Here is a 27,818-nt window from a genome sequence, read left to right as displayed (position 1 = left end):
ACTCCTGCTGCTCTTCTCCAGCCTCCATCCACCTCTGCAGAGATCCCAAATCTGATTTACATAAAGTATCCAAAACTTCAGAACACCTGATGAAACTCAGGGTGTGTGTGAGGAGAAAATCCCTTCTCCCTGCTGAAAAGCCAACAAGAATTCAACAACTTGCCAGGAGAGCAAAGAGCCCCCACAAACCCCAGCACTTTGCTGCCTTCCCCCAGTGCTGTGAGGCAGAGGCAGAGTCCAAGGGATGTGAGCACCATCATTTATTGGAAGAGGGAGCACAGTCGTGGGGAGAGTCCCCTGCTGGAGCCATGGCAGCACAAAGCAGCCCCACAGGGAGCAAGGGGCTCCAGGCACAGCTCACCCCATAGCACCACAGCCTCCCTCCTCCTTCTCCAGCCCAGGGGACACTCCATCCCCTGGGGAAAGCCAGGAGGGACACTCAAGGCATGCAGGAACCTTCACAAAGTCATTGCTGAGGTACCAGAGCAGCAGCAGGAATCCAGGGATGCTGGGAGGTCAGTCTCCAGCACCTGCTGCTCCAAGGTGCAACACAGCTGCTGCTTCCACTTCTCCAGAACTCAGGTCTTGCAGAGAGAGGTCTTGCAGTCAGCTCTCCAAGCCTCCCTTGTTTGCCTTTCCATAATGATCCCAAAGCTTGCATTCCACACACTAGCCAGCAGTTAGCCCCATTTATTACAATGTAGATCTACCTGGGAACTGAAGGGAAAAAAATCCACTCCCATATACTAAGGCCTGGCAGAAGATATTTTTTCCTGTGGTTCCCCCTCCACTTATTAAAAAGGTTTAAAAAATAAGATTAGAAAGCAGAACAATCCTTCATGATAAGATTAAGGTCCTTGATGTGTGACTCTGTTTCAATGTGCCCAGAAACTGTCGAGCTTTCTCCTGCATGAAGAGTTGGTCTCGAGTTCCACCACAGGCCACTGCTTTCCAAGCCCTGGTCATCTGCAGAGGGAAGAGAAAGGATGTGTACAACACAGTCAAGGCCAAGGACAAACATCTTGTGATATCCTGTTCTAAAAGACTGAAAAAAATAAATAAAACTAGCAAGGGAAATAAAACTTCAGAAACCATCTCACAGCCAGGAGGAACTTGCCCACCACCAGTTACTCCTCACAGCTGAGGTGGTAATTTCTGCGGTTCAGGGTCAGCAGTTTCCCAGGTGAGTGCTCCACTTCAAGAAAATCCCTTTCAGGGCTTTCCCTTACTTGCCTCAAGACAAAAACCCCAAAGCACAAACCTATTAAAATTCACAGCCCTGAAGATATTCCAGAATGATGGAAGAAATTCAAGCACAGCTTTGGAGTTTATTGCCAACCAGTTCAACTCCTACAGGAGCTGCTGGGCCCCAGGTCTGTTTTGATCCAATGCCATCCTCAACAGCAATCTGGTACCTTCAGTTTCAGCAGGGTCCCACAGCAAAAACCCAGGAGTGCTTCAGTCTCTGCATGCAGAAAGGGCACCCATGAGTGTTTCTGCACTCCAGGAAAGCCCCTGAGGATCCCCTGGTAAATGCCAGGACACAGGCAGTGCCCTGAACTGGAAATACCTGCACTGCAGGGAACCAGGGCTCCAGTGCTGGCCACAGCAGCAATGTCCCACACTGCCACAGAGTGGCTTTGGGCCCACTGAGGCTCAGCCCAGAGCTGGATGAGCTTCCTTAACTAAAAACTGCCTGCCAGCAGCACCAGAGCAGCACAATAAATCCCCAGAGGCAGCAGCAGCACAGACTGCCCTGCTGGCTGTGGGCAGAGGGATTTCACTGCACACCTGTGCTCTGTCACCACAGCAGCTGCCTCCCTGTCACCCCCAAAGTTTATTTATACAGAGCCATTAGCTCTCAGAGCAACACAGCCCTGGTGAGGACAGGAGGAGAAATGGAAGCGCTTAAGAAGGGTTTATTTTGGGAAGGGGGAGGAATTACTCTGGCTGAAGGGTATTTATTTGTCAGAAGAAATAGGTTTCACTAGACAGCTCTAATGCAGGGACAGATCCCCACTCACTGCAGTTTCCTGAGGATAACCCTGCACCTCCAGGGATGGGAAAACACCATCACAGAAGCTCCTAGTTGCAGTTTAACCCCCCAACAAGGACAGCATGTGTTTCCATCCCCACTGAAGCTACCAGAGACCTCAAGTGACTCAACCCAAGTAAATACCTACAAAATTATGGTCCAGATTTCCATACACTTAGACTTTATCTAAGCCCAGCAAATAGGGATATCCCTCCATGAATGCATCATGCCTGTGAGTGAAGGTTGTAGAGATCTGTTTATGCCCCAGAGGGCATTTGTAGGCTGCTGTGACTCCAGCAGAGCTGTGCAGAGCTGAGGAGCAGAGCTGCTGTAACAGGCCCAACCTCAGCACAAGGGACAAGGTGTCACACTGCCAACTGGAGCTCTGTACTGCCACAGGGTCAGGATAAAGCAGGATAAAGCCAGCCTATGCTGCCTAAGGCACACAGCCTTCCCCACTACCCAGAAACACCCTAAAAAACACAGGGCTGGGAAATACCTTCCTGTTTAACCTTTATACAGCTCTTCAGAGTTGCTCTGCCCTGAAAAGCAAAAAAAGATGAGCTTGCTGCTGTCACTCAAGGAGTGCCCACTGGAAAAAGGAAGGTTTACTTTAATGCCAGAGCAGACATCCAAATTCCTTTCTGGGTGAGGATTTCCATGAGGAATTCCAGGGCCAAACATGAGCCATGTCTTTGAGGAACATAAAATGGCACATAAAGTGGCTCAGCATCTCCCAGCCTTGGTGTAAAGACAGCCCTGACAGTGCAGGGATGCCTGTGCAGCAGTTCAGAGGTCCATCCCTCACTTCTCAAGGGACAAGGGCTGCACTGCCAGATAAACTCCTGCCTGGGAGAGCAGTGGCTGCTGCAGGGCTTACCGGTTCTGGTGGTCGGAAATGGCTTGGCATTTTCCTGTAGGACATTTTCTCTGGCTGCACTTGCACAAAGGCTCTGTTGAGCAAACCACTGTCATTCTTCCTGCTCGAGGAGGACAGGTTCAGGGACCTTGACAGGAAATTCACAGGCTGCACCAGGAGAAAAAGTGTAAGGAAAGAAGAAATCCAGCCCTTCATCCCCATGGGCTGTTCAAAGGCAGCTCCAGGCTGCTACTGCTGCTTTGCAGAGTTTTTTCAGAGCAGAGCCTGCTCTGAGCACACAATCCCTCACCTGGGCTCTTTTGAAACACACAGTCTTGGGGAGGGCAGGCAGGTTTTGTGTCATGTCTTCATCCACAATGTCCAGGGCCAGAGATTTTCGGACCTTCTTGATGGGGCTCCTGCGCAGCTGGGGAGCACAGGGACACCGGTGTCAGCACAAACCACCCTGCAAAGGCCACCCTGGGGGCCCACCAAGGCCACAGCACCCCAGTTCTGCATGGCACCAGCACCTCAGGGGGAAGATGTGTGCAGCCTTCCCCACCACAGGGCACAGCAGCTTCCAGTGCCCCCCTCCTGGCACCTTGAGCCACCAGTTTAGAGGAGGAACCTTTAGTAGGAGGGGAAGGCCACCAGGAAACTGAGACTTTTCATGCCATCCCACAGCCTTCTGAGAGCCCAACTTGCCCCAGATGCTCCAAGTGTGCCAACAAGCCCTGAGCTCAGCATAAACCAGGACACCACAGGAGGTACTTTAAGCAGCCCTTAACCTCAGGCACCTCTTGCTGATTAAAAGAGAGCAGCCACGGGGCTAAAAACATTTTGGCATCTATAGCAGGATGAATCAAACCAGCCAAAACACTCCTTAAGAGCACAGGGCAGCTTAGCAGCTGGTATGGATGCACAGCCAGCTCACCCCTTGTTTTCTCTTCTGTTTCTCAGGCTTCACATCATCCTCGATGATGAGTTCAATGCCAGCTTCACTTCGGAGCACCTCCTTCAAGTCTTCTTCCAGGTGAGGGGTCTGGGGCTGGGGTGGAAAGGCAGAGAGAGCACCAGGCAGTCAAAATCTCTGTGCTGGGCAGGCTCACAAGCATTCCCCTCCAGGGACAGTGGGGTCAGGAGAGCCCACAGAGGGAGGACAAACACAAAAACCTATTTGCTTCCCAGCTGGGAAAGATATGACAAGTTTTCTGCTAGCCTGATGGATTTACAGGATCTGCAGGTGCGGGGACTTATCAGCTGAACCCCAGTGTGCCATCAGGGACCTGTGTGCACACAAGGCCTGGGAGATCCAGCTCCTCAGGGAGCCCTAGGCAGATCATTTCCCTGTTCCTCAAGCACTGCAGCCTGATGCAAGGGCAGCTTCTGGCATTTTTAGCTGGTTTACAGAGGATCTAAAAGTCCTGCAGCTCCTTACAATGAAATGATCACTGTGACAATGTCCCCTTCACCCCTCCCCTCTCAGCCTGGCACTACCAAATTGCCCTTTGTTCTGGCCCAGATAAGAGTTTGCTCACAGCCCTGCCCCAACCTCCCTCAATCCCATGTCTCATTTGCATTCATCAGCCCCACAAGGCACAGCCCTGCCCAATAATTACCAGAGGTCTAATTGGTCCATATTTCTCCAGGGCATTTTTGAAAGGTGTGGGAGTGTGAGGTGTGTTGTCCACCACATAGGTCTGATCTGGTGTGACAAACCTGGGAGCAGAGAGGGAAAGACAAGGGATCAGACAGCCTGTAACCCACACAAGGCCACAGCTCACCCAGCAGCTGAGCACAACAGAGGTCACTGGTTGTGCCCACAGTGAGCCTGGACACTCCCTGCAGCTCAGAGAAGAGCTGTTTTGGGGGAGAAAACAGTGATTTAAGGAAATCCCCAGCCTGCCTTGCCCCTTTCTCAGTAATATCATGACAAGTACTGGGAGCTGTGTCTGAGCTGGACCAGACTGCTGTGTGGGAAAGGGAGGACTTACGCTAAGTTCTTCTGGAGCAGAGGGGTCTTGTCCCTGTGCAGTGGGGTGGTGACAATCACCTTCTGGCTGCACACAGGCGTGGAGGTCAGGGAGGGGTTCTCCAGTTCTAGTGTATCCTGTTTGCTCCAGAAGTTCAAGAACTGCACAGCACAGGAAAGAAAAATTGAAGATACTCAGTCTCAAGCAGCCCAGCACTGCATCACAAGCCATTACTTTTCCCTAAATATGAAGGAAACCCTGAAGTAGAAACAACCCTCCCAAACCAGTGGGGGTTAATACTCACAGTTCTGTAAATGGATACACAAAAGTTGCCAGAAGGTGCCTCATACCTATAAAGATTATACACTTCCCATAAAGGACAAGCTGATACAACTATCAGAGCTACCAGTTACAGAGTAAAGAGAAGTCTCTCCTTGCACTGGTAATCCCAGATCACCCAACTCAGGCTGGCAAACATGAGGGAAGTCCATGTAACACAAAGTGTACAAGTTAACAGGTCTTGCACTGAGCAGTCTTCAGCCTAAACTATGAGGAGCAAACAACAAGCTGTACCAGCTCTTCCAGGGTTTTTCTTCCCAGCAGCCAGTGAGGGACAGCTCTGCTCCCATAAGGAACAGTGTTTGTACCCAAGAGCCTCTTGGGAGATAAAAACTCTGTTTGTGACATTCACTGATGGCTGAAGCTCAGCTTGAGGCAGGGCATGCACTTTTTTCTTCTCAGACTCACTCCACACATTCCTGCTTTTTACACTCTGCAGAGCTGGACATTATGGGTCCTGCTCTGGTTTTTTCTTTGTGCTGGGCTTTCATTCAAATCCATCTGAACCTGCATTTTGGACTCTCCTCTGGTGCCTCTCCCATGTTTTCTGCTGCAGAAACAGCAGAAATAAAGCCCTGGAAGGCACAGCTGGGGAGGTTCTGGAGAACAGAACTTGAGTGGGAACTGTACTGGAGAATGCAGCAGCCTTTATTTTCATTTATAGGCACAACTCCACCCCTTCTACAGGAGACACTCGTGGGTCTGACCACCACAGTGCTCCAAGGTGATATGTGTTGGAGACCACATGTGTGGACACTGTGGGAGTCACAACAAAGGCTGAAAGATCCTGAGCCCCTTTTGCAACAAAGGCCAGGAGCATTTCCATAGACACAGAAAGACAGATCTGCACAAGGTGTTTGTTTGCAGTTCAGTCACACAGGCTGGGCAGCAGATAGGGAAAGCAAGTTTTCACTGGTGTCACTCTGCTGCCCACAGCTGGGGCAGCAATGCCCTGGGGACAGCAGCAGTGCCCTCTCCATCACACCCTGGTATGCAGATGGGGCTCCTTCCTCATGATGGGCACGTGCCCGGCCCCTCAGACAGGGTAGCTGGGCTTCCTTAAAGCTGCAGTCACTCCCAGATGGAGACACAGGCTGCTGCTCCCACAGGAAGGGCAGCACTGAAGAGAAGCAGTGCCAGAAACCAGCTCTGAGCCTTCTTTTAGTGCAGGAACAAGCTCTGCACACTGGCATGGCCTCACTCAAGGCAGGAGGAGCACAAAGCTGGCAGAGCTGATGGGCATACATGACATTAGGGCAAGAAGATACCTGAGATGGAGAGAAGGGCAGTGTCTTTACAGGGGTGCCCTTGGGTGTCATGCTGTTGCAGGAGTCCAGGAAGGACATGCTGGTGCTGGTGACGTTCTCTGTGACGGGTGAGAGGGAGATCTTCCTCTTCTTCTGCCTCTTCAGCACCGAGGGCGGGGTGCCAAAGCTGCCCTCAGCGTGGGGGGAGATGGGGATGAGCTCTCCCTTGCTGCTCCTGCTCAGGTCAGAGATGGTGTGGCCATCCAGGCGGTACTCGGTGACACTGGGCAGTGCCGGGGCTGCCTCACTGGGTGCTGGTCTGGCCGGGCTGGCGCTGCCACTGCTGCTGCTGCCAGCCAAGGGCTCCTCAGGCAGGTCAAACTGGGTCAGGTCACACCACCCATCTGGGTCCTGCACACAAAGGAAAGCATCAGCAGCAGCCCAGGGTGGCAGCTGAGCAGACTGACTGGTGAACTGGGAGGTGAAATAAGTAGGGGTGTGAGATGGCATCAAGCTTTGGAAGGAGCCTGGGCAGGGACAGCTCAAGCCCTTCTCTCCTCTGCCACAGGCAGAGCAGGGATCTGACCCAGCTGAGAGCTGCTGCTTGTGCACAGGCCAGGTTTTTCTATTTATGCAAAGCTGGTTTCCCTGTTTGGTTAACAGCACAGCTGCACAAACAGCTGCACCCCTTCAGAGAGGGGACAAAAAACACCAGCTGGGCAGAGAGCTGGGAACAGGGACTGAAGGAACTATCACCCAAGAGCAACCCACAGTCTTGGGCACACCTGTAGAGCTGGGCACAGGGCTCTGGTGTAACCTGCACAAGCTAAAAGCAGATTAAAACTAACCAGACCAGTTCAGAAGTGAGCTGCTTCACAGCTCCACCCCAGCAGCAACACCCAGCACCACACAAGCAGGCCCCAAGGGCCCACAGATGTGTTGCTCAGCCTCAGGCACACCATCTTGCTATACAGAGGCAAAGTGACTCCTCCATGCCTCAGGCAGGCTGAGGGCTGCAGAGGCAACTTCCCTCTGATAGCAGCAAAGTGCCCTGTAGATTTTAGCCAGCCTCCCACCCTGGTGTGCCTCTGTCACCCAGGGGACCTCAGCACTGCTTGACTGGCTGAATATAACTATTTTCAGTGAAGTTACCTCCACTGAAAGCAAATGGTTGCAGTTATGCCAGTGTGAAGGGGTCTGTCCTGCATAGTACAATGGGCTTGGCTTATTCCCAGTCTGCCCTGTCCTATCCCACCCCAGGACAGGGCAGAAAGGACAGTCAGTGAGCATGGACCTGAACTGTTACAAAAAGGAGAACTGGGCACACTCTGGCTGACAAAGAAGGGCTGGAAATCAAGTTTGCCAGCACTTACAGCCTCCCACACAGGCAGAGCCCATGCACAGGGACATCCAGCTAGGAAAAGCCACAAGCCCACAGCAGTACTGGCAGAGCTGGAAAGGTCTAACCCAGCCCTGGAAGAGAGACAGGGGCAAGCTGCATGGCAGTGACTGACCCAGTCCTCCTCAGGGTGATGATCAAGGGCATCCAGTAAGTTCACTCAAATAAAAAGGGTGAGGGTAACACCCTAAGAGTAACTGGAGGAACAAGGGTCTTACTTACAGATTCAATCATGTCCAGAGCTTCACTGAGTGCTGGGGCACAAGATGGGTACAAATAGTTGGCAGCTTCAACAACCCATTTGTATGGTGATTCCACCAATGAAGTGCCATCCTCGGGCACTGCATCATCTGGAGTCCCTTCCACGTTCTGCTCTGCCACTTCTGCAGCTGGAAGCTCCAAGGGCAGCTCCTGCACACCTGTCACTTCCTCATCACTGACATCTTCTTCCTTTATTTCAGAGACATCCACCGGCCAGTTTAGCAGGACATTCTTGGCACACACACAAAGAAAGACCAGACATCAGCAGAAAGCAAGGGAACAGTGTCATATCTTGGGGACAGAGAGCACCTGGACACATTCAGCTTTGCCCACTCTCCTACCTGCCATTGGGTTTGTTTCACATCCCCATTCTCCCTCATTGCTCTGTCCCATACACTCCCTAAGGAGTCCATGCAACATAATGAGCACAGGACTCTTTAACTGAAGATTTCATTTAACAGTGTCCCAGGAGAAAGTTGTACTTAGGCTGAGCATGTAGCACTAGTTCTGTTTCCTATTTATCAGGAGCCTGCCTTCAAAAACTACATGCTATCTTCATGAAAACAATCACTGGGTGTACTTCCCTGCTTCCTGTTCTAGAGGAAAGGAACACAGTATCTCTTCACCCTGCTCCCACACACACACTGTCTGGAGCAGCCTCCTCCTCCCACCAGCAGCAGCACAATGAATATTCAGGGTCTAAGACAGACTTGATGCTGGGATTGGCAAGGTAACAGCTCTAGCAGGCTGCTGTCCTCTGCCTGGATAACACACTCAGTCTCCTGGAGAGAGAGAGTTGGGAGGCTGGGGAAGGCAGACTGTCTATGCAGACACCAGGCTGTGGAAAAGGCAGTGAGAGGCAGCAGAAAGGTGGATGAAGAGCTCCAGAATGCATTGGCAGGGCAGGGACTGACCCAGCTGCCTGCTGCAAGTGCAGTACCTGGCTCTCAGCTGTTGTCTGACTTTGCTTCTCCTTGTTATCCACCTCCACAAGGAGGTACAGAGACTTGGATTCCTTGGTTTCATTGAGGAAACCTCCTGTGTCCACCTTCCTCTTGATGGTGGAGTTCCAGTGATTCTTTACAGCATTATCAGTCCTGCAGAGAGAGCAGAAGGGAACAAACCATCACTTCCAGCAGCTTTAAAGCACAGCTAGCAGCTCCACCACCCTGCCCAGCCCCATCCCAAGAGCCTAACACACAGATCTGCCAGCAGAGAAGGCAGCAGTGAGCAAAGGGGTCCTACCTCCCAGGCAGCAGCTTGGCAATCTCTGCCCAACGGTTCCCCAGGACCTTGTGGGCCTCAAAGATGATGCGATCCTCCTCCTCTGTCCACGAGGACTTCTTCACCTCAGGGTTCAGGTGGTTGTGCCAGCGCTCCCGGCACTGCTTCCCCAACCTTCCCTTCAGGTGCTTGGCTATCAGGGTCCACTGCTTGGTGCCATATTTTTTAACCAGTTCAATCACCTTTAGAGAGAGTGGGAGGGGAATAAGGAAATGCAAAAAAGGAGGGGAAGGTCAGTGCAGTCATCTTCAGGCTTTGCTCTTTGCCTTTTCTGGGACCGGGCAAGGGCACACAAAGGAAGCCCCCTTTGGAGGACAAGCTGGAGGGAGCCACCAGGGCTGTCAGGTGTTCCAACCCTCATGAGAGCAATAATTCTGCCAAATTTCTGCAGGAGGCTCTTTCCATGCAGACATTTTGCCACAGGGCACCTGTGAATGCAGATGACCCCTGACAGAAGATGGGGTGGAGACTGGCAGGTGCCCAAATGTAGAAACACATTCCCATTTCTGAGCAAGGGCCAAGTCCCACCTGCTCCAAGGCTCCTCTGCCCTCCCTACTCGCAAGGACCTTGCTGTGTGACAGCTGTCCCCATCAGTGTGGTACACCCAAGATAGACAAGTCTGCAGCTCCATGCCCTGACAGCACCAGGACACACAGGGAGAGATTTAAATTCACTTCAGAACCATCCACTTTGCCTCTTACCCTCCACCCAGGGCTTTGTCACTTCTGCCAGAGCCCCATTGCAAATATTTCTGGGCACTGAATCCATTCTGGGCTCCTAAAATATCCAGTGCACAGTCAGGATGAAACAATCTGCAATGTTCAGCCATCAAAATCCTGGCTGAAGAGTTCTCAAAGAACATTTCTACCCTGACCAGATGTGCTGAGCTGAAAGGTGCAGGTAGAAGTGATGTTCACGTAATAAATGTCCCTGCTGCAGACTCTTGCCTTTCAAGCACAGGAAAATGGACCAAAAATGCCAAACTGAGGCCAAGGAGCTGGGCCAAAGCAATGAGGAGAGAGCTGGAGCCCAGCCTGGCCAGGATGGGTAGGCTGGCAGAGTCAGGACAAGGCAAAGGGAAGGGGAAAGCAGGCAACAACTGCTCTGCTGTAAGAACAGGGAACAACATCAGGAAAAGCTTCCTTAGGGCTTGACAAATCATAATGGACCAAAAGGGAAAGAAGCTGGGGAGCAGGAGTGTTACAGAGACTCTGACAAACTAAGATGTTCTGTACCAGAAAACCTTGGTAAAATTAGGATTTCACTCCAACTTTCCTTAAGTACATCAAGATGATGAGTCTGTCTGAGTTGGCCCCTCTTGGCTGACTCTGGATTCAGCAGAGAAACAGGCTCACAGAAGTCATGATTCACCCAGCCAACCTCAGACATCCACTCCAGCCTGCCTACAGTGGCACAGGAAATGCCAGTTTTATTTTCTCTTAGATCCAACCTGGCCAGGCCAGGTGGAGACCTGCCAGCAGGCAGATGAATTAATTCCCTTTTCAGCTCTCTCCCTTGGCAGCACTGTACTGTAGCAGCACTGTGTGAAAGGGGGAAGGTGTTTACCTGGAGGGGCCTAGATCACATCACATCCCAACCATGGCTGCCTGAGCTGCTCAGGGCAGGACAGACAGAGCTGCTCTCACAGGTACCCACCACAGGGGGCAATTACACACAGTGTGCAACACCTGAGGAGGGGTCTGACATCTCCACCCTCTCTGCAGCCAGAGACAGACCAACTCTGATCCTCTCAGCCCTGACTTACCTTTTGATCCTCCTCTTTGGTCCACGGGCCCTTAACCAGGTCTGGATTCAACACCCTGAGCCAGCGGTACTGACACTGCTGGTCACTGCGGTTCTGGGAACAGCAATGGGAACATTCTTGTGTCACACCAGGGGCTCCAGAGGCCCAGAAACCTCCCAAAGTGACAGCAGTCCCCACACACCCAGGCTGTCCCACAGAACACCTGCACAAGCACACAGAGAACACAAATGGAGGTCCTGGGCCCAGGGCACCAGACACAGGGACAGGAACCTCAATTTCTCACCCCAGCTCCAACACACTCACCATGGAAAGCCCTCTATGCAAGAAGGTCCCCCTGCCCTGAAGCAGCCCCATTTCACAGCTTGGAGCTATGAAGTCAGAGCACAGTCAGAAAAGAGTCCCACTGCACAGACACAGGGAAGCAGCAACATGCAAACACTGGGATTCCCAGCTGGGCATGGGGTCACTCACAGGAAAGTGGCTGGCCAGGAACTTCCAGTCATTCTGCCCATAATGGCTCACTAACATCTTCAGTTGCTCATCCTGCAAAGGACAAAAACATCCACTTTCAGATACATTGAAAACACACACCACAGGGCTGATGGCATTAAAAGAACAAATTAGATGTTTTGAACTGTCAAGGTTTTGTTCCTCAGGGGAGGAAGGCAGCTCACACCAGTGTTTAGCAGACCCTCCAGTACATGGGGCCCAACTGGAACAGACAGGTTCTGAGCTCTGTACTAGGACAAGCTCATACATTAAGTACAAAACAAGTGCTCAGCTCCATTCCTCTACAGTCTGGTTCAAACCTGTGGCAAGGGCCTGTTTAGCCAGCCCCAGAACACTCCTGACCAGACAGCCCATCTCCCAGCCCAGCCACTGGCTTTGTCTGGCCAGGAAAGCTGACTGATTGAAGTGTATCACCACCTGCACAGTGCTCTTCTTTCAGTGCCACAGGACTCTACAGCATTTCTTTTGTGACCCCTGCTATAGCCTGGGTATGCAAACTCCTACAGCTCACAGAAAGCCTGTTAGAGACATCCTTATCTGGGAGCTCTGGATAGTTCAATAATGAAATTATTCCCTGCCCAACATGAGCCCAAGGCTTTGATCCCTCCACAAAAGTCACCTTTCTTGGTGTTCTGACCCAGCTGTAGTTTTCACACAGCACAAACTGATTAGTGAAACTGGGAGGAAGGAAGAGAATATCCCAGTTAACTTCAGGCTCTCAGCCAGGATGACTAAACCATAATCCCAAGTGTCAATGCTCCAGAAAAAGGAGCACATTTCCACTGCACATTTCAGCTCATTGGAGGCCTCAGGCCTCATCTGGACTCCTCTGTTCTCACAGGAGTGCTGCAGGCAGTGGTGTTTCACTCAGTACTCACAGGCTTAAGTTAAAAATTCTGAGCTCTTGCTCTTCAGGCTGCAATTCAAACTCCCCTGAACCTCTGAGCCTCATTCAGGCCTGAGCTCAGTACAAAAGACACAAGGTCCTCTCCAGTAGTAAGACAGGAGGAGGTGAGATCGTGGCCAGCAGGTGAGGGTGGGGTGGAGTCACCCAAGCCCAGGGTGCCATGTCAGAGGCACCAGCCCAAAGCACCTCTCTCGGCAAATGTCAGGCTCTCACTCACCTCTTCTGGTGTCCACTTGACTTTGCACCTGCCATCCCGCTGCTCCGGCACATCCAAATCCGTGTCCTGGTAATGCTGCTCATCCTGGTCCTCGCTAGGGGGGAATAAAGGAAAATTATCATTTCTACCTGATAAAAATATAGGAGAGGGAGCAACCTCCACCATACAGTGCAGAGCTCCAGATCTCCCCCTTCCAGCACCGAGCCCCAACCTCACCGACACCCACCCACACAGCCCAGACTGAAAGGAGATCCTCCACTTTAGGCGCCAGCTGGCAAGTTTTATTCTGCCCAGAGCAGGGGAAAGAGTATTTCTCTCCATTTCTTTCCACTTCTCTCCCTCGGGGTGGACTTTGCATAGGGGCACGCAGGCACAGCTCAGCAGCTGGCGCAAAGGGGCGCGGGGATCGGTGCGGGCAATGCCGCGGGGCTCCCGCTCGCCCCCCGCTGCCGAGCGGGCAGAGCCGGGGCGCTGTCCCAGCGCGGGTACCACGGGGCCGCCGCCCCGCATCCCGCTGTCCGGCCGGCGAGCGGGAACGGGGCGGCCGGGAGGAGCCTCCGGCGGCTGGGAGCGGGCACGGGCAGCGGCGGCACGGCGGGGCCGGCACTCACCCGCGGGCGCGGCGAGCCATGTCGGGCCGGGCCGGGCCGCGCTGAGGGCCGGGCGCGGGTCCGGAGCGGCGGCGCTGGCGGCGCTTTCCTATCTCGCGCCAACGGCGCTCCCCCCGCGCGGGGCCGGGCCGCGCATGCGCGCCGCGCATCCCGCCCGCACAAAGAGGCGCGCGCGGGAGGGCGCCCGCCCGCCCCGCCCTCTGCTCCCTCAGGGAGCCCTCAGCGAGCGGGGACACGGCATACACACCTGATACCCCGCATCCAGCCCGGCACCGAGCCGGGACACCTCGCATCCACCCTTACATTGACCCGGGACACCCGGCATCCAGCCCTACACTGAGCCGGGACACACCGCATCCCCACCTGACACCCAGTATCCAGCCCTACACCGAGCCGGGACACCCGGCATCCAGCCCTGATACCCAGCATCCATCCCTACACCGAGCCAGGACAACCTGCATCGACCCCGTCACACCATATCCACCCCTACACCGAGCCCTGTCACCCCACATCCATGCTTGCACCCAGCCAGGACACCCCACATGCACCCCTGACACCCCACATCCAGCCCCGCACCGAGCCGGGACATCCCATATCCAGCCCTAACACCAAGCAGGGACACAGAACAGGAACATCGCACATGTTACAGAACCACAGAATATTCCAGGCTGGAAGGGACCCCCAAAGATCATCAAAGTCCCTACCCAGGACAGCCACAACAATCCAACCCCGTGCCTGAGAGCACTGCCCAAATATTAACATATACTCTCTATATCAATGTAAGGTCTGTACACGTGGATATTCCTAACAGCTCACAAAACACAAGGCAAGACTTGAAGTGTCACCTTACTGAGGATTCACTGACCACAAGCCAGCCCTCAGAGTCCCTCCCTCAGTCAGCCATGGCCCACCTTCACTGCCCCGTTCTTAATAAACAGCAAACAGAAGCTCCTCCCTCTCCCAAACTAGCTTAATTAGGAAATCAGCTGTTAATTGATTACCAGAACTATAAAACTGCTGTAAGTAACACTAGTAGAGAAGGGTCAAGAATATCAAAGGGTCTTCACAGGAGCTGAAGGTACTATTTATTCTGTTTTCTTATTCCTTCATTTTTTTCCTAAATGCTTAAAAAAAACAGGGTTTAGTCTCTTAAGGAAGACTCTCCTTCTAGACTGACTATTCAGCCCCATTATAGTAAATTCAGGAACTATTTATGGCTGTTTAACATGCAGTCAGAGTAAAGTTGTGTTTGGAGTATAGCCATGCCCTTCCCTGGCCTACCCAGTCCTTCAGGAAGGAACTGAAAGTCAGCTCCTGGCTGAGCTGGAGATGAGGGTTATCATATATAGAACTTAAAGTAAGATGAGAGCTGACCCTCAGCCTCTCCCATCCTAGCCAGAGCCTGGTTTTGGTGCCTCCTTCTCAAAGGGACTTAATTCTAGCTGGGTGCTCTAACTGCAGGAGTGAGGATAAAATGCCATAAAGCTAAGACTAGTGATATGGAGGCTGAGGTGAAATAAATACAACTTCAGGGAGATTCCACTATGACCTCTGAGCAACAAACAGGCTGGAGTGGAACTGTTTTAGCCTAAAAAGAGTGATTGGCTGGATGCTCTCCTACATGTCCTGGATCCTGCTCAGCTCCTTGCAAGACTGAGAGAGGATTTTGCCAAAAGTGGTCCTGATACTGTAAGTCTGTAATCCATTGGTGAATTATACTGAACAGTAACAGGTTTATCCTGATCTTTCTCCACAAGCCAGAGAGCTGCTGGATTCTGCACCATGCTGTCCACCCAGAAGCACAGCACCAGCATTCTGACCAGAAAGGAAATCCTGGAAAATGGGTTCTTGGCCAGCTCCTCCAGCCATAGCTATTCTTCTCCTGTTGTGAGCTATTACAGGGACTCTGGCAGTGCTTCCAAACACGACACCTGGGAGCTTCCTGTGGACTTGGACAATGCAGCAAGTGGCAGTTCTCTGTGTGTTGTCAAGCAGGTGGAGTCTCCGAGCAGCTGTGTGAAGACTGAGCTGCACAGCCTGACTCAGAGCATCTCTGACCTCAGTCTTGTCTGCTTCTGCAAGGCCCACTGTGGCCAGACCACGTTTGAGCTGTCTGGTTTGCCCTGTGAGCACCCTAGCAGAGATGGCTGCCTGATGAATGTGGCATCACAGAACACCTCGACACCTTGCAAGAAAGACAAGCACTCCAAGCCACTGGAGAGCCTGCTCTTCAAGAGCTCTGAGCTGCCTGGAGATGTCTCAGCACTTGGGAAAGTGCCAGCACCCAGGTGGGACATCTCAGCAATAAAATCCTTTATGGATACCAGCATGTCCCTCGATGTCAGCACTGAGGAGTTACACTTACTGGGATGCTCCAAACCAGACACATCACCCCTGGAGACCCCTGTGGTGATTCCTCTGGCTTGGCCTGGTGCCTTTAAGAAGCACTCCACGCTGATCCGCAGGTCTGCCACCCAGGAGAGCCAGCCGAGTGACCCTGACGCTGCCCCTGTGGTTCTGCACGATGCTCTGTGATGGTGCTGGATGCCTGCTCCCTCCTGCGAGGAGCAGGGATCCGCGCTGCAGCACAGGAGATGGAGCCAGCAGCTTGAGTGGTGATGGCAGCAGTGGTGACAAGCTAAATCCGCCCACCTGCGGTCGCCGAGTCCGCACGAGTGATGGGGAATGTTTGGGCTGGTGATGGCACCCCCGAGAGCCGCAGCCTTGCTGGCTCCTCCTCCCCGATCCCTCTGTTTTGTATGAGCACAATAAAGATACAAACAAACGTCTCTCTGCTGGTGGTCTCTGACTCTCGCTGCCCTCCCCCTGAACACCCGGGGCTGGTACAGCCCCACAGGGCGCAGCCTGGTGCAGAATCCTCCTAGCGGGCCGTGCCCCGTTACCTGGCGGAGGGCTCGGGGCGCGTCCCGGCGGAGAAGGGGCAGCGGGACGCGGCTGCAGCCTCGGGGCCACGGCTGCGGAGCCGGCGCTGCGGATCCCCCTCCTGGCACACCGGGAAAGCACAGCCGGGGAGCGGCCCCCGGGCACCCCCGGCCTGGCTCCCGCCTGCCTCATGCACGGTGTCACTGCTTGTCCCGGCCCCCGCGCAAGGGGTGGGAAGGAAAGGAGCCCAGGCCATCGCACCCACCCATTAGAGATTTTTCACACTCTCTCGTTAGATCTCACCCCATTCACACAATCCTGATTTTCCTCTCCTGTCCCTGCTTACAGCAAAGAAAGGGACGAGGAACTTGTTAAAACCGCTTTTCAGGATATTTATGGTTTGCTGAATAACCAGTGTACTGTCCCCCTCCTTTTTAGGGGTAATCAGTTATGCTGCATGAGAGGACAGAGACAAAATGAGAAAGCAGCAAGAGTTGCTTGTAACCAACTTTTATGAATCACAGCAATAATTTCATTAATATATAAACTCCCTCACTAGCTCTGTGCCCAACCCGCTCCCCCTGGCCTCACCTCACCTCTTGAAAGCACTCACCTACTTGTACTCCTTCGAAATTCTGTCAGTCAGCCATAAATTTTACATGTATCACACTCCCCGACTAAAGTGTTTCTAGTTACAAAGTAAGTTTAAATACTTCCAGAGGGCCAAAGGGACAGCTTTGAAAGAGAGTTATGAGCTACATGTATCCCACACTAGCAAAAAAACATCAATTCAGTGAAAAAATTTGTTCTTCAGCTGTCAGAGAGGCCTCAGAGACACCGAGAAAACAGGGAGCAGCTTGTATCCCCTGGCTGCTCACATGGCTTCTTTTAAACCATGTTACAACATCAGGAACAGGCGACAAAACAACTTGAAACAGGGCTGGGAAACAGAAGTTATTTACAGTTTGAAGTATAAACACCCCAGAGTACAAACCAGAGCTAAAATTAGCACGAGGAGCACTCAGGGGCTTGGTTCAGCTGCAGCCTGTGCTGGCTGACTGATTGCTATTGATACTGCACAGGAGAGATTAAGCTTGTTGTGTAAATCTGGAGCTGGATTGTAGGAAGTGCTCTGGGTGACAAACACAGCCATGGCCTTAAAGGAAAACAGAGGAATAAATGAAAAATTTCCAACATGCTGCTGTGAAAAGGGAACAGCTGCAGTGGAGGAAGAGATACAAGCACTTCTGCTAACGTTATATTAGCACACCTCAACTGATCAGGAGATTTGGGGCACCTCCTTTAGAAAAGTTTGTGCCAAGATGCTATGTGAAGCATGAAGAAATGTAAAATAAAAGATATTTGGGGGGATAAAAAGATGAACAGATTTTTTGCAAAATTTTAAAAACCGTGGCAGAGCAAGGTAAAGCACAGAAGTCATGGAAGGCTTGAGTGGGGGAAGAATTTAACAATTTGAGTGTCAGACTGACAGCCAAAAAAGTCTTTAAAATGCAATTTCACCATGTTAATATAAAAAAAAAAATCCTTGCAATAGAGGTGTGGCATTGATGATGCTGACAAATCTTTTCTTCTCACCACTGATCTCCCTGGCTCTATTTTTGCTGTGCATTGAGCTTCAACATTTCATGGTCAATGAATTTAACCTGGATTTCCACTCCTGTGCATTACTGAACTCACTACCTCAGGGAGTGAGCCAGATATCAAATAAATAGAACTAAAAATATTCATGAGTTTCTGTGCAGTATCACAGTTTCTTAATAATGATCCATTAAATCTTAAGGTTTTCATCCATGTGCTGTCCTCTCTTTTTAAAATTCTGTAGTTCCAGTCTGCTATGAGGCAGCAATTGCAACAATGTCATTGTTGCTTAATTTCAAATCCTCCCCTCCCTTGGAAGAAATGTTTTCTCTCTACAGTAACAAACTCACCTCTCCTTAGTTCTCTTTGGCAGAGAGACAAAAGGAGGCTGCCTCAGGGTGATAAATGTATTTTCAGCAGCTCCTGTTAAAATTATGGCTCTATTTTTTTGTCCTCAGTTCACAAACCAAAATAACAACCCTTCTCACAGTGTAATTAAGGATTTCATGTACACCAGGAGAACCAACAGAAAGACTTAACTACAGGAAAGCAAATGCTGGAGCCAGAAAGAAGGACCCAAAACACATTTTCATGGTATATTTTTTTTTAATATATTAAAAAAATTACAGTTTCAATAAAGAAGTAGAAAAATAAGAAATTCTTTGGAAAGTGCTTGTAAAATACAAGCAGTTCCCCAGAAGGCATTAATTATCTGAACTACCACACATAAATGATCCAAGCATCCAGTGAACTACTGAGACAGTCCCAATCAATACACTGAGAAGAGAGACTTTAAAAATGGAAAAATATACTTTCCCTAAAAGGTCTAGCTCAAACTGGGGAAAGCCAGGTCTCAGGTACTGTTCTGGAATCCAGCTTCACTTGGGTCAGTATCATGTTCCTTAAGTAAGGGAAGAGGAAGGAAAAAAAAAAAAAAGAAGAAGAAAGAGTTTTAATAACAGGGTAGGACTGTAAGATATTTGGCTTAAATAGACTACATGTGAAACAGGCAATTCTTGTTAGCACAAACTGCAGCTCTGCCAATATGCTCCAAACACACTTTGAAGCATTAAATTTGCTATGAAGAATTCTTTCAGCACAGCTGCATTTCAGTGCAGCTCCTGAGGAACAATGCTGGTCACCTCTGCACTGCAGCACTGGCCAGAGCTGTGAACACTCCTGAGGACTCCCTGCTCTCACTCAGGCACCAGCAATGAACTGGACTTAGCTGCAATTACAACCTACACTTGCATGTACTAATCCCCCAATTAAAATAAATGAGAGACTTAATAAATTGAGCAGTACATGTTTTATGGACATTAACAGCCATAAGTACTCTGGATCACACTTCACTGGTCTCATTTATTGCACAGCTGATGTCTTACATCACCTCTTGCCTGTGACAAGTGTAGCTGCTACAATGACACACCACCCTCACTGCTGCTACTACCAACTACTCACTTGTAATTGTTATTAAAAATACCTGATTCAGTTTCTTAAACTCAACCACTTGGAAGAAGATGTGCTCCAGGATATATTTGGCATCTTGCTTGTCCTTTGGGAGTTCACTGGTCACTCCCAGGATGTCGCCGCATTTCCGCACATAGAACTCCAGGTCATCATCAGTGCCTAAACAAGCACCCAGGGAAAAAGGCAGGTGAGTGTCACACATCTGGAACAGCTGGCCAAAAGCCTGCTCTGAATCTCCATTTGCTGTTGCCATCCTGGGAGATTCAGTCCCATCATTAAGCTCGGTGGACTAGCCATGATGTATTCCTGCAGCCAGTACCTGCTTATCTTTATGTGTTTAGAATAATCTTAACATTTTAACTTCAAAGCATAAAAAGGATGTGAAATTTATCAGCAAGAGTGCACAAAGCAATTTATGTACAATATAGGAAACAGCAGGCAGAAGCATGATAAAATGTCATGTAACAGACAAAATATAATTTCATGGTACATAAAGTTGCACTATTAATTTCCAAAGCCTTTCAATTTCTTAGATCAGGATAAGAGCAGTAGATTTTCCCAAATGAGGTCCATGCATTAGAATGAAATATAACCATTTTCCCCTGAAAAAAATGGACTTTTATTTTAAATGTGCAAACAATCTGCTCCACCTACATTTGTTTGTGATCTCTGCAAGACGTGCTTTCTCTGAGGAAAAAGTTTCATCCAAGTCAAACAGCTCCAGAGCAGGAGGAGGCAATTCTTTGAAAGCAGGTGGAAAAACCTTGGAGAGAAAAAGCAGCATGCTTGATTGCCACATATTTTTCTTACACTTTATAGATCTCTAAGACAACAGTTTTGAACTTATATTGGACTTGAAGAAACCCTTTAAAAAGTCAAAAGCAACTCCAAAGCCATGGAACCAAGGGGCACCATTTGAAAATTCCATTTTTATGTTGTAAAAACAACTGAACATTCCAAAAGAATTTAGCCACATGTATGTCAGAATCATCACCCAGCATCCCAACTAGACATTCTTATTTGCAGTTTCAGTTTTGCTCCATGAGACCCAGGTGATGGCTGAGAGCTGAGGAAATAAACTGGCCCTAACACCTCACTCTGAAAACATACTGACATCAATTCTGGTAAGAGTACTTTCTGTTTCATGCAGGCACCATTTATGTCACAAGCTGAACTTGGGTTTATAAAAAGCAGTGAAGGAGACACCACTTTCAGTTGCACTCCTGAAGCTCTAAAGGATCCCAGTGATGCTTTCTCAGTGGCCAGGGTAAAGCAGGATGGAGCAATGATGGCAAAATTCAGATACTGAGAGATTCCTGCCTTCTGAAGTGAGTTTGACACACCCATAGCTCATGTTGTTGCTGTCAGCCCAAACATTGCTGGTTAAAGTTTGATCAGCTCCTGCTGTAAAAGAGCAATGCTCCACTTTCTGCTTCCCCTGAGGATCTGGGAGATGGAGGCAGAGCAGGACAGACTGGCTCCTCCCTGGCAGCAGGCAGTGCAGAACCTTCACCACCACAGCTTTCACAAATACCACATCCTGATTTCACTGGGGAGGCTGAGCCAGGACTGGGAGCAGCTACTCATCAAAGATTCACCACACAAGGATTCTGTTTTGGTACCACACACTACATTTTGAAGCTCTTTTAATAAATTAGAAGTGTGAATGAGTGCTCTTTCCTAAAAGACAGTCCCTGTAGTGTAGTCAACTCCCAAGTGATTAGTTATTGCTACAGCATTTCCCACTACTTCTTTTACAGAACCATGGAAATGACACACAGAGGCTTTGCATGAAACAAATGAAATAGAGACTCATTAAGGTTGGAACAGACATCCAAGATTCTCAAGTCCAACCTTCATGGGGAAGGGTTCTCCCTGTAATATACAAGGAAGAAAATTACTCACAGCTGGCTGGAGCACAGGTAGTGGAGTCTCAAATTCAGGCTGAATGAGTTGGAGGGGTTCATGTTTCATATTCAGCTCTTCATAAGCTCTGCAGCACAGAAAAATTCCAAGTATGAGGAAAAAAGTGATACCACATCTATTTCCACTAGCAGGCTATAGAGATGGATTTTTGTGAATCAAAGTTTTGCACTGTAACAGCACAAAAAATGGGATGTCCATTTTTTTAAGGACCTCAGAGAATTACAGATCAGTAACAAATAACTTCTACAGTGAGAAAATTAAAGTTGTGACAGGGGAAGGTAATGATAGGTGAAAATATAAGGTGACTAAGAAATATCACAGCTCAATTCTACAATCATCTTTTAGCAGGACAAACACAGATGAAGGAAAAGTGATCCAGCACAAAACAAGCAGAACTGGGGTTTCAGGAAAGTTTATAAAGATTTTTTTAAAAAGTATTTGTTATGGGGTCAGAAGGGAGATCCTGTGTATTCACAACTAGTGAAAATACAAGAAATACAGAGTAAGAAGAAAAAGTGTCCCCAGCAGAGTGGAGTTTATGGAATCTGTGTTAGGCTGCCACTACTCAAAGTGTTCAGATATGATCTGGGTAACAGGGGAGTTATGATGGACAAAACATAGTGACAAAAACTGGTAAAACTGAGCAGCTGATAAACCTCAAAACATAATCACTGGGAAATGCAAATCTGACTGAAATGCAGCTTCCAGTAAATGCCAAGTAATTCAAAAGGGGAAAAACGAGCAGCTCTCAGTTATCACTCCAGAAAGTGCCCAACTTCACTGCAGACAGTTCTCAAAATATCAAATTAATGAATCTCATGTAGTTGGGAAAAAAAAAAAAAAGAGAAAAGAGGGCCAGAAACTACAGCTAAGACAAGAAGCAAGAAGACATCTTTGCCATGCTGTACAAATCTATTTTCTGGTACATCCATATTCAAAATGCTCAGTCCTTCCTGCTCTTAAGGAGACACAGCTTAAGCACAAACAGAAAATACAGAACACCAAATGAAATAAATAAATAAATAAATAAATAATAAGAAAATTACAGCTGCTGACTTGATAACTGAAGGGAGGGCAGTTGTGTCCAGCTGATAAAGGGATGTATCAAAGAGCTTTGTGAAGTCTCTGGGGTTCTCATCTCCTTCCTGCAGGCACACTCGCAGCTGCTCGGAGAGCGCGGCCGTGTCTGGGAGCACGGTGTAGTCTGAAATCTGAGCACACACACACACACCCCTGGCATCAATGGCCAACCCATTGTCTCTTTCTACCTCATATCTCACCTAAAATCTCTCTTAGAAATAAATATTTCACTCTTTCTTTGTTTTCACTCTGGCCCTTTGCAGTGCAGCTCACTAGATCAGTAACTATCCCAATTCTCTCAGCTGTAAAGCTACACAACACATAGGTGTTTTATTTGGATTTCTGTTCATTCTTTAAAACAGACAGCTTACTAATCAACTGTGCAAAACTGCTGGTTTTTATGCACAGAGTATACAATTTAATCACAAAAAGATATTTCCAAATAAAACCAGCATTTGTATACAACTAAAACTGACACAAAGGTTGATTCCTACTCACATACAGAAAATCTGCTTTTCCTTCCTGCACATTCCTCTTGTCTCAGGGCTCAGAGGGAAGTGCAAACTCATCACACTGCAGCAGTCCATCTCATAGACATGGGCAAATTGGAAAGACTCTTTCACAAATTATATCTGATGTTGAATAGCAAGCTAAGGCTGAGCGGTACCATTAATTTTTACACCTGAGCCATCTGTCTACTCAATCCTAGACCATGAATAAAGGTCCTGCAACAACAGCAGCACCCATCCTGCTGTTAACCACTGTGATAAACACAGGGTGTGCCAAGACCAGTGCTGATCCCACTGCTCTTTACCTCCTTGTGATGCATCTCTCTTACCTCAGGGTCCTCCATATCCATCTGGTTTAAGTGGATATCTGATGTTGTGAGCCACTGGAAAAGCACATCCTGGGGAAGGGCAAAACTCAATTACTTTCAGGAGGATCCAAGTAATTTCATACTATGCTTAAATATTCCCATTAAATCTATTAAATAACATACCATGAAAAAAAAAATAAAAATAAGATAATAAATCAAAGAATATCTCTTAGTATTGGCTGAGAATTCCCATACTGAATCCATTTCATAGCTGTCCTGCTCTAAAATGAAGCTGGGCCTGGAGTGATTTACAAATGTTGTGAAGATACAAAAAGGTGTTTTTAAAGAAAAAAAAAACCTCCCAAAAAACTCCAACTTACCATGATCTTACCATTTTCTTCTTTATCTAAATACTGGTCACTGAACATGTGGGAAGATCCCAGGGCTGCCATCTTTCCACCTTTGCTCTACCAAGAAAGAATACAATATAGCAAAAATTCCTTCCAAATCACAGCTTTAGAGGCAATTGTTATTGCATTGCATTACTTGTCCACACAGTAAAAAACTGCATTAACTTGTTCACATTTATTAACAATATCAATCCTGTGCTTGTAACTCTTTATCATTAAATTTCTGAATTTATTTTTATAAATTAACAGGGCTGGATGAGTAAAACAATATATGAAAAATCTACTGGTTCCATGGTGAGAACCTTGGAATTCAATATGCTGTACTTACAGAGCTAAGGATAATCTTATTTAATAAATTATTAGTAAAACAGCAGAAAAACCTCAAAACTTTAAAGAATTAAAGACATCCACCAGTCAACCAAAAATATGGAATATTTGCTGACCACCTCATTAATTCTCCTCTGAGCCCCATGCAAAGTTTACCATAAAAAAAATCAGGAGTCACTGGGCTCATCTGGAATTTGCAGATACATCAAAAACTGAGGTGGGTTTTTAAGTAGCCCCAAAAGATCCACTCACAATCTGTGTGTGGGGCAGGGGGAAGCAGGGAGGGCCCCAGGCTGCTCATACCTCATGCTGATAGAAAGCCAGGACAGGCCTGTTGAGCGGGAAGCAGACAGAGCCTGTGGACAGGATTGCCACTGCTGGCTTCATCACATTCAGTGTGGCTCCAAAAGGGTAAACAAAGGTGAGAGCTCTGCAGGAAACGAATTCAAAAACGCTGCCGGGAGGCGGGCAGATTCCGAACTCAAGAACCACAGACAAGGCAACAAGATCTGTCATGAGAGTATCTTTCAACTCTTGCTCTCAGAGGTTACCAACTTAAAAGATTTCCTCTAGATATACAGAAGCACAAGACATAAGAAGGGCATTAGAAACTCACATAAGCACGATACTGCTGCAATCCAAACTGCCAATTCTGAGGTGTTCTGCACATTTTCACAGCAGTTTCCTCAAAAAACACTACTGTGAGTAGGTTCCACCATCGTTCCCTAAGACGTTTCTTGCGCTTCAGATTCCTAGAGATATTGAAAAACAAACCTTACTGAAAACAATCCAGTTTACAAGAGTTTACTGTGAAGATTCCCATACCCCAAATACTCACCTGTTCAAAACTCCATCAGAGATTAGTGCTTCTTTTGGGTGGTGGTACTTGTAATACACATTTCGTACTACAGCATCTTGAAAAAAAGAAAAAAATATAGAAATTGACATCTTAGCTGATCAATGTGTTGGATTTAGCAAAGAAAAACTAGTTTAGCTCTTGGATTCCCTGGGTGTTTGCTTTGAACACCACAAATCTGTCATGCTTTTAACACCACAAAACTGAAATCAGCCTTTACTATTGTTTCCTTTCGGACAGAATAGATTTAGGATAGGAATATGTTTGCAAATTCAAAAAAACACAGAAAGTTAAGCACATCATCTTCTGCAAAGCAAAAGAGACAAAAAGATGACCCAGTTAAAACAGCCTGGATCAACTTTTACAACTTTATTTTTTATGCATCTTCCAAATACTTGATTAATTGAGTCCTATTGATGCAAAAAAGGCATAGTCTAGAAAAGCCACCAAAGGCCACAAATATTTTATGTACATTGACACACACTTGCCTTGGGTTGTTGGGGTTTTTTACCACATTGGCAGCACAAAACTAATGAGTGACATTTTATTGGTCTGCTAAAGAAAAGTGCCACTTCTTATTCAGTGTGAGCATTAAGTCATTCAATCCTTTAAAACATATGGAAAATTTTCTTAACCAAGAAATTTCCCTAAAATTATTTTTTTTAGTAAATTAAAACTAACAACTACACAAAGGAATGGAAATGGCCAAGTTGCCCATGTACTCTGTCCATGGAAAGCCTTTGCTGTGCTTCATATTACCTTGTCATGTGCATGCAGATTTAAAGAAAAAAAATCTTTTAGATCAAAAGATCCTTTGTGAGAAAGATCTGCTTGGCTTGTATCCACAAAGGCTGAACCTGATCTTTTCAAGAATTTTCAAACTGATGACTAAAGGTAGCAGTGAGCCCCATTACCATTATTGAAAATGATCCCATATTCTTCTAACAAGAAGTTAATGTTTGTGCCATTCCGGGACTCTCCACCTTCTCTGAGCATCACCAGGATGGCCCCACCATCCTCCAGGAATTTCTTCAGAACAGAAAACTAGAAATCAACAAAGATCCAGAAAAAAAAACAAACAAACATGAGAAGCTACACACAAAACTGCATGAAGTTATATTAGGATGAGGGAAGAGGAATTGTTTTGACTGCTTGCATTTAACTTTGCCCTATAAGAAAAACATTCAAATTCCAATGTATATGAACTCATTTAAAGCAGCATTACAGCAAAGTCTTCTGCCTTGTTCTTTTCTACTTAAGCAAATTTGAAAACATAACTAACTTGAAAACAATTATTGACTTCTTACCTCATCAGCACTGAACTTCTCTCTTGGTCCTGCTGTAATCCACAATTTCACCCCAAACAGTCTCTCAGAAGTGATCTCATCTTTTAAGCTATGAATAGATTAATAAAGACACACATTATTCTTGGATACAGTCCTGAACCACAACTTTTTCCTCTTGTTTTTTTCATAAAGGACTTGCAAATGAACACAAAGCAAATCACTTCAGTCACTTCACATCCTTTTATCTGGGTTTAAAGTTGACAACTTGAGCAAAAATAACCCTTACAAATGCCAACCAGCTAAACAGCAACGCTCCTCTGACAAGGCACTGTGGCAGATCCAGAACTGCTGCAAGCTGTCACAGCTGCTATTAAACTTTGCACCTGAGGAGCTTCCTGTTATTTTTCTTTTTCTTCTTTTTGGTCTGGCCACATTTCAAAGAGTAAGATGAGGTGGAAGGGACCCACTGAGCCCATAGCCCTGCACAGACACCCCAACAGCCCCACCCTGGGCATCCCTGGCAGCCTCAGGGCCGTGCCCATTCCCTGGGGAGCCTGGGCAGTGCCAGCACCCTCTGGGGAAGAGCCTTTCCCTGATATCCTCTCCTAAACAGCTCATGCCGTATTTTGCAGTGATCAGATAAACAATACCATCTACAGACTCACAAACCTGTATGAAGAGCTTCACCCTTACAACTCACACTCTATCTCCTACAGGTGAGCTGCAGCTCCCAAGAACCACGCACAGCATCCCACAGGGGCAGAAGATGCAACAGGGCGCCATCAACGCGAGAGAGCGACCTCAGCTCACGACACGCACCCCAAAGGCCACTCGGGTGCCCACACACCCCCAAAGGCCACTCGGGTGCCCACACACACCCGCCGGGGCCTCTCCGCGCCCCGAGAGCCGCCCCTCACCTCAGCACCTTCCAGCTGCCGCGCAGCCTTTTCCGCAGGGCCTTGTAGCCGCCGGCCGGCGTGAAGCTCTCGCCCTTGGAGGCGTTGAACACTATGGCATTGCGCGGGCCGCTCTCCATAGGCTCCCCCGGGGCTGCCGGAGGGCTCCGGGGAGCAGCGGGCAAGCGCCAGCGCCCCGGCCGCCCGCGGGTCCCCAACGAGCCCCCGCCGTGCCGCCGTCACCACGCGCGCCCTAGCAACGCTCCGGCCGGACGCATGCGCGGGGGGCCTTTCCCCCCCTCTCGAGTGCAGAGGTCGCCGCAATGGTTCGCTCCACTCCCTGTCAGGGAAAGGGGCGGGGCGGTACCACTGCGGAGGGCGGGGGGGAGCGTGACGGGGCGGGGACAGGGCGGTGCGGTCCCGCCCTCCCTCAGCCCCAGTCCGCGCCTGTCAGGGCTCGGCGCAGTCCCGCTGTCCTGAACTCCTCTCCACATTTCTGGGCTTTTGATTTTGCTTGTGTCTAAAATCCCAATCCTGACAGCTTCGGGTTCTTGCCTGTGAGGGTAGGGAGCCCCTGGCAGAGGTCTGAGAAGGCCCAGGCCCTGGCCCTACCCAGAGAAGCTGTGTCTGCCCCTGGATCCCTGGCAGTATCCAAGGGCAGGCTGGATGAGGCTTGGAGCAGTAGAAGGTATCCCTGCCCCTGGCCTTTAAGATCCTCAACCCTTCCATGATTCTGTGATCAGCTTAAATTGGGGAATTCCTCTTTAAACGCAGCAGTGCTAGTCACTTTCTGCATGCAGCCCCGTACTCTCCAGCCCAGAACAAGGCAAAGACCCTCCTTCCCCTCTTATCCAGGACAC

At 48.8% G+C, this 27,818-nt stretch overlaps 3 protein-coding genes across 9 annotated transcripts; 1 reads left to right on the top strand and 2 right to left on the bottom strand.

Moving 5' to 3' along the window:
* Nucleotides 1-245: 245 nt before the first annotated feature.
* On the bottom strand, nt 246-17,074 carry MYBL2 (MYB proto-oncogene like 2). Of its 6 annotated transcripts, none has more exons than XM_064730170.1 (15): nt 16,905-17,044; nt 12,798-12,891; nt 11,635-11,706; nt 11,164-11,256; nt 9,359-9,579; nt 9,054-9,210; nt 8,075-8,344; nt 6,475-6,864; nt 4,889-5,028; nt 4,514-4,613; nt 3,829-3,942; nt 3,205-3,321; nt 2,916-3,062; nt 2,535-2,577; nt 246-966 (listed from the first exon to the last, which is right to left on the bottom strand). In XM_064730170.1, the coding sequence occupies exons 3-15, from the start codon at nt 11,689-11,691 to the stop codon at nt 818-820; spliced, it is 1,998 nt and encodes a 665-aa protein (XP_064586240.1). In that variant the 5' UTR covers nt 11,692-11,706; nt 12,798-12,891; nt 16,905-17,044; the 3' UTR covers nt 246-817. The 6 variants fall into 6 exon arrangements, with proteins under 6 accessions (XP_064586240.1, XP_064586237.1, XP_064586241.1 ...); XM_064730167.1 differs by lacking the exon at nt 16,905-17,044 and adding an exon at nt 13,409-13,506; XM_064730171.1 differs by lacking the exon at nt 2,535-2,577 and having other exon boundaries at nt 16,905-17,074.
* LOC135456374 (uncharacterized) lies at nt 14,387-16,193 on the top strand. 2 transcript variants are annotated; one of them, XM_064730173.1, is made up of 2 exons: nt 14,387-14,486; nt 15,166-16,193. In XM_064730173.1, the coding sequence occupies exon 2, from the start codon at nt 15,191-15,193 to the stop codon at nt 15,941-15,943; it is 753 nt and encodes a 250-aa protein (XP_064586243.1). In that variant the 5' UTR covers nt 14,387-14,486; nt 15,166-15,190; the 3' UTR covers nt 15,944-16,193. The 2 variants fall into 2 exon arrangements, with proteins under 2 accessions (XP_064586243.1, XP_064586242.1); XM_064730172.1 differs by having other exon boundaries at nt 14,397-14,486; nt 15,170-16,193.
* A 1,415-nt stretch (nt 17,075-18,489) lies between the features above and the next one.
* IFT52 (intraflagellar transport 52) lies at nt 18,490-27,283 on the bottom strand. The gene is given in 12 exon segments (XM_064729849.1): nt 18,490-18,791; nt 19,374-19,519; nt 20,015-20,123; nt 21,266-21,353; nt 22,343-22,497; nt 23,205-23,273; nt 23,564-23,650; nt 24,224-24,400; nt 24,719-24,834; nt 25,691-25,820; nt 26,084-26,171; nt 26,980-27,283. Coding segments are annotated over 12 exon segments (1,332 nt in total). The 5' UTR covers nt 27,099-27,283; the 3' UTR covers nt 18,490-18,743.
* Nucleotides 27,284-27,818: the final 535 nt, after the last annotated feature.

This window comes from Zonotrichia leucophrys, chromosome 20, assembly GCF_028769735.1.
Source record: "Zonotrichia leucophrys gambelii isolate GWCS_2022_RI chromosome 20, RI_Zleu_2.0, whole genome shotgun sequence".
In the NCBI taxonomy this organism is placed as follows: Eukaryota; Metazoa; Chordata; class Aves; order Passeriformes; family Passerellidae; genus Zonotrichia; species Zonotrichia leucophrys.
This window is presented reverse-complemented; position numbering and strand designations above follow the sequence as displayed.